General features: G+C 65.0%; 1 protein-coding gene across 2 annotated transcripts in view; it reads left to right on the plus strand.

The window, feature by feature from the left end:
- The window catches only part of RTP5 (receptor transporter protein 5 (putative)), a 47,074-nt gene extending 42,854 nt beyond the window's left edge, over nucleotides 1–4,220 (plus strand). Inside the window, exons 1-2 of one of the 2 annotated variants that reach the window (XM_055291271.2) lie at nucleotides 268–466; nucleotides 2,274–4,220. In XM_055291271.2, coding sequence (XP_055147246.1) covers nucleotides 309–466; nucleotides 2,274–3,834 — 1,719 coding nt within the window. In that variant the 5' untranslated portion in view covers nucleotides 268–308 and the 3' untranslated portion in view covers nucleotides 3,835–4,220. Of the gene's footprint in view, nucleotides 1–267; nucleotides 467–2,273 lie in introns of those variants that run through there. The other variant, XM_063645345.1, reaches the window with a different exon arrangement.
- Nucleotides 4,221–6,000: the final 1,780 nt, after the last annotated feature.

Consider the following 6,000-nt stretch of genomic DNA (forward strand, 5'->3'; position numbering starts at 1 on the left):
ATGTGTGAAAACACCCGGGCCACTACCCGCACAGGTCTGGGGAGGCCCCTGCGTGTCCACGGGCCCGCCACGGCGCTGCCACTGCCATGGTGCTGCCACGGGGATGCTCTCTGGGGGGTGGGGTCACGGGAGATTGCATTGTATTGTATTTTTCCTTTCCGCTTCCCATTTCTCGGAGACAAATCTGGTTGCCATGGAGACCGTGCTGTTGTCAAGGTGGCTGATTGGCCGGCGCCGGATGCGGGGACGTTTCCTTGGGCCCCCGGTGGGCACAGCCCTCAGCCCGCACTGCGGAGCCAGGCGACAGCATGGACAGGGCTGGGGCAGACATGTGGGCCAGCACCTTCACCCTGGCCATGGCCGAGAGGAAGCCCCAGGACGTCTGGGTTCTGCTACCTGAGCACAGCCTGGTCCCAGGATGCCTGGACGGCGGTGGTGTCCAATACCTGCTGGTGGGGCTCTCGAGGTGCGGCCAGAGGCTGGGGACCCTGGGAGAGGCAGGGGGCTGAAGGTGCTTTTCCACGGGACCTTGGGTGGTCCCAGAGGCTGGGTGGGGCTGTCGGGCCTCGACTTGTCCCCGAGACCGGAGGGTGGGGCTGGGTGCTCCTTCTCCCGCCTGAGCCCCTGCCTCACCATGCTGGGCACTCGGCTGCTGACGCAGGGGTCCTGGGGAAGACATGGCGGGTGCCTCATGGAGAGTTTGGTTTCCCTCACTCGGCTTCTCGGGCCAGCGCTGCCCTTGGACACAGGCTCATCTCCTGTTTCCATGGCACTGCCGTGGCCTTGCAGCCATCAGTGCTGACAGGTGGGCCCTGGGGCGTGCCGGAGCCTGTGTTCACCACCTGGCCCCGTGCTGCAGACAGCGGGGTGCTCGGCCCTGATTGGGGGTCTGGGGTGGCTGTGGGTCACATGTGAGCCTCATAGGCCATCGTCATGGTTGTGGTGCCGTCAGCGCAGCAGGGCGGGCGCCATGCGCTTCTCCACCTGGCAAGGCATCCACAGCTCTGCCGGGCGCCAGCCGGGAGGGGCGCAGGGCAGCTCCACAGCCTCGCAGATGCCCAGCCTGACGGGCCCCCAGGCTGCTGGCTGGTCAGTCCCTCTGTGGAGACACCCTGGGCAAAGGGGGTGTCGTCCTGCCCTTTGACACAGCTCCTCAGTGCCTGAGACCCCTGGAGCCAGGTGTGTGCAGAATCCCAGCTTTTTCAGAAGTTGGGAAAGTAATAACCCGTGCTGGGGGTCTGAGAAGTGCGGGGAAGCACATCACTGTTCCCACAGCCAGGGGGAGGTGGTTCTGAGCGGCTCCCAGCTGGCGGGAGAGAACCGAGGACGGCTGCCCCAACACGCAGCCGCAGCGCCTGTGGCTTTGGTTCCTCAGTCCCATTTAAATAAAGTCAGCAGTTAAGTTCCTCCAGCACAAACGTGTCCATGGGCTCTGTGGCCAGTGTGGTTGGAGGCTGCAGGCAGGGCAGTGTGGCTATAGAACACTCTGTCATCCAGAAAGTTCCACTGCGTGGAACTGAATCAGAGCCTCTCACTCATGCAGGGTTTCCTGAAGCTCACAGCTGCTTGTGTGACTAGCAAATGGTCACTGGTCTGATGACCGCCGTGGACAAGCCAACCCCTCCCAGTGCTGTCCCCAAATCTCCCCTCTCCTGGTGACGCCCAGCAGGTCTGCCTGGGCCATGACCACAGGCCTCCACGATATCCTTCCCCTCAGCTGGCAGGCGACCTCCTGGATGGCCTCCTCTCAGTCAGGACAGGGACCCTGACTTGCTGAACCCCCAGGAACAGCCCCCACATGCATGCTTTTCCCCTCCTAAGTGTGTCGGCAGGCCTGCCTCTTCCTGTGTTAACCCCAACTCACAAAACACCAGCAGAGCCACGCAGGCGGCAGGCTGCCGACACCTCACGGAGGCCAGGCTGGAGCGGGTTTTGTTGAAAAACTGCTGAGGGGAGGTTTGCTTTGCTTCTCAGCGCTCCACATGAGGGGGCTGCAGGCTAGTGTGCATGGGTCTGCTTTCGCCTGTGTGTGGCTGAGGGGTTGGTGGTTTCAGAGCCTCGGCACAGGCAGGAGCAGGTGCTAAGCTGCCTTGGCCGCGGCCCTGGGTGGCTGGTGGGTGAGGTTTGAGGTTTGAGGTTTGAGTGTGGGATGTGAGGCAGGGGGCAGCGAGGCGCTGGGGTCGGATGGCCAAGGAGGCCGCAGAGCAGAGTGCGAGGGACGGCCGTGGGGCCTCTTTCTCCCGCACTCACACACACTTCTTTCCCCCCTGCAGGCTCCAGTGCAGTCACTGTCCGGGGACCTGGGACTCGGCCCACATGCACGTCCTCTTCCACCTGTGGTGGGACAGGGCCAGCCGCCGGGGGCTGGTGAAGATGCGCATCTGGGGCCAGCGGTGCAGGCTGTGCCCTGCGCCCGGGGACTGCCAGGTGAGGCCCCCGGGCGAGCAGCCCTTCCTCAGCAGGCTGGTCTTGCACATCCTGCAGGACTGCTACGGGGATGGCCTCGGCCCAGCCCGGCACCCCAGGGAGGCCTATGAGGGCTGCTGTGAGGCCTGTGAGCTGGGGGTCTGCTTCCTCCAGAAGGCCCCAGACCCTGCCTGGAGCGCCAACACCACAAAAGGCAACTTCCCCGCCACGGCCTGGGATGGCAGTGGCGCCGTCTCCAGGGGCAAACCGCTGCCCACCCCTGGCGACGACCTCGGTGAGGGTGGCGGTGTCATCGCCATCCCCTTCTCCCTTGTGGGCACCAGCAATGACCAGGTGCCTGCCGCTGAGGGCCCTGCCACCCCTGCAGGGGCCTCTCTCCCTGTGACCGGCAGCCTTGGGGCCCTGCTCATCGGCCGGGGTTCCATCTACCTGTCTGGGGATTCTGTGGCCGTGCCTGGGGGCAAAGGCTTCCCGGTGGCCATTGGAGACCCCCTCCTCCACGGCCCCAGCCTCCTCGGCAGCAGCATCCAGACCTTCCAGCTCAAAGGCTTCCTCTTCAAGGGCCGGGGCTCCCTCTGCAGCCCCGTTTGCGTGGCCCAGGGCTGGGGCCCCATCTCCCTCAACAATGGCCTCGTCCCTGCGGGGAGACACACGCCCACAGTGTTCTACTGTGTGGGCCTCTCGGCCAGCGGGGAGGGCTCCCTCACCTTCCCCTCCTCCCTCACCAGCATCTTCACCAACACCCTCTCAGAGGCCACCGATGGCCCTGTGGCCACTAAAGAGGCCTCCATCACCTTCCCCTTCATCTTTACTGATGTCAAGGATGCTGTTGCTGAGGTGGCTGAAGGCAACGGGAAGGAAGGAGGCAGCCAGGGCCTCGCCCTTGCGGGTCACGACCCCCTGCCAGAGACCAGTGCTGGTGACCTCCCCTCCCAGGTCAAGGGCTCCCTTGCACCCTCCTTCCCTGTTGATGTCCAAGGCACAGATTCCTTTACTGACATCACTGAAGGCAAGGAGAAGGAAGGTGGCCTGGTCACCGCGGGTCACGACGCCCCTCTGGGGGCCAATGCCGAGGGCCCCATCACGGTTAGTGAGGGCTCCATCACCATCCCCTTCTCAGTCTTCGATGTCATAAAGCGCGAGGGCGGTGGCCACGTTGCCTACGGCCCCCAGGGCAATGGCTGCGTCTCCCAAGGCTATTACCAGAAGAGGCGGCTGAGGTCCAGGTTCCACAAGGCCCGCTGTGGGTGCCGCCGGGAGGAAGACGAGCGCCCTGGCCGCGCCTGCCGCAGGCTGCACGCCGAGCCCTCCGAGGACTTCTGGATCTGGGTGTCCATGACCGTGTGCGTCTTCTGGCTGATGTGCATGTGTCGGCTGAACCCCGGGATCTACCCGCAGCAAGTGTGACACCCCGAAGTTCAGGCAACCCTCGCCTCTGAGATCCCGCCTCGCCTCTGGGACCCCGCCTCGCCTCCGAGACACCCCCCCAACCCCGCCTTTGAGACGCCCGCCCCGCCTCCGAGACCCTGCCCCCGCCTCCGAGACCCCGCCCCCGCTTCTGAGACCCCACCCCGCCTCCGAGACCCCGCCCCCCGCCTCCGAGGCCCCGCCCCCGCCACCGAGACCCCGCCTCACCTCTGAGACCCCACCCCGCCTCCGAGACCCCGCCCCCGCCAGCAGCCCAGTCCCTCCTGTCTCTTTCCCCTGGTGGTTTTGTGGGTCTGCCCTGAGCTGTTCCTGTGTGCTCCAGCCTCTTCCTGTGTGTGTAACTCCAATAAAACCAAGCAAAGCCAGCCACGCAGCCCTCCACCCAGGGGAGGTTTCCAGGCCAGAGAAACCTGGGCCGGTCCTTCTGTCCCTCCAACCTGCAGGGGCCCCTCACGCCCACCGCTTCTTCCCCTGGGGAGAGCTCCCTCTTGGGGATTCCGAATTCCTGGCCATGTGTGGCTCCTGGGATAGGACAGGAAGCTTTGGCTCAGGCTCCGTGTCAGGTGCAAATTAACCTCCCTCCTGTGTGGACCCAGGGGGCTTGTGGAAGAGGCCACTTACCTCTCTCCAGGAAAGACTCAGGCCCCCGCTGACACTGGCCTGTCATGCCCTCCCTCTTCCCTCCAGCCTCAGTGTAGCCTCGGGAGGGATCTTGGCACCTCTCATCCAGAGGGTGGGGGGCCACGGTGGGGCTCTGAGCCTGTCTGGGTTTGAGAAATTCTATCCATTGCTGACGACAGAAAACTCTCCTGTTACTCAAAGCCACACACTGGATTTTCATTTTAAAAGAGCCCTGTTTCCATTTCCTAGGGGCAGGGGTGTTGGGATACCTGGCTGTCCCAGCCAGGTGGGGGCCTGAGAGTGGCAGTGTCTGGGTCCGACTGTCCGGCCTCTCAGGCAGGGTCAGCCCTGAGGGTCCTGGGAGGTTGGGAACTGCCTGGGGAGACCCTGGGGTCTGCGACTGGGGAAGCCCTGCCCTGTAGAAAGGGGAAGCCACGTCCAGGGCCCCTGGTGGGGAGGGGTCCAGCCCGGAGATTCTGCCTGCCAGGCTGGCCTGGACCGCTGGGGTGTGCGGGGGAGGCGTGGCGGGGGGGTTCTCCCACACAGCTGTGGTGGGCTCGGATGCAGGTGGTGCGGGGGCTTCAAGGGGAAGCAGCAGAACCTCTGGTTCCAACCCAGCACCCTCTGCTTACGGGGCATGGATGGAGACCCCAGCGGCCCCAGGAGGCTCCACCCTGCACAGAGGCTGGAGACAGCCGCCAGCCTGCAGGTGACATGGATGAGGGTCCAGGAGAAACCCGAATCCAGGGCCTCAGGGCCCAACTGCAGGGACAGGGGTCCCAGGAGAAACCCCAATCCAGGGCCTCAGGTCCCAACTGCAGGGACGGGGGTTCCAGGAGAAACCCCAATCCAGGGCCTCAGGGCCCAACTGCAGGGACGAGGGTCCTAGGAGAAACCCCAATCCAGGGCCTTGGGGGCCAACTGCAGGGATGAGGGTCCCAGGAGAAACCCAAATCCAGGGCCTCGGGGGCCAACTGCAGGGACGAGGGTCCCAGGAGAAACTGGAATCCAGGGCCCCGGGGGCGCAACTGCAGGGACGAGGGTCCCAGGAGAAACCCGAATCCAGGGCCTCTGGGGCCAACTGCAGGGACGAGGGTCCCAGGAGAAACCCCAATCCAGGGCCTTGGGGGCCAACTGCAGGGACGAGGGTCCCAGGAGAAACTGGAATCCAGGGCCCCGGGGGCGCAACTGCAGGGTGGCAGGAGCCCTACACGCCGACTCAGAGGGCCCAGGCCAGCCTCGTCCTGGGATGGGTTTTGGGAATCTGCTTTCCTCTAGTGGGGCACGGGCGCTGGTGGCCTCCTGGGTGGGCAGCTTGGCCTCCTCAGGCCGACAGCAGGTGCCCGTCCCCACCCCTTCTGCCCAGCACTATGGGGTGGTGGTCTCAGGGGCTGTGGGCAGGGAATCACAGGAGCACCTGGGGTCCCAGGCAGGGAGCACAAGGCCCTGACCTTGCCCTTCTCCCATCGCCTGCCAGGCCACCTCTGGCTGGGAGCTTGCTGGGGCCCAGAGGGTGGGTGAGTT

This window comes from Symphalangus syndactylus, chromosome 8 (genome assembly GCF_028878055.3).
Source record: "Symphalangus syndactylus isolate Jambi chromosome 8, NHGRI_mSymSyn1-v2.1_pri, whole genome shotgun sequence".
Lineage (NCBI taxonomy): Eukaryota > Metazoa > Chordata > Mammalia > Primates > Hylobatidae > Symphalangus > Symphalangus syndactylus.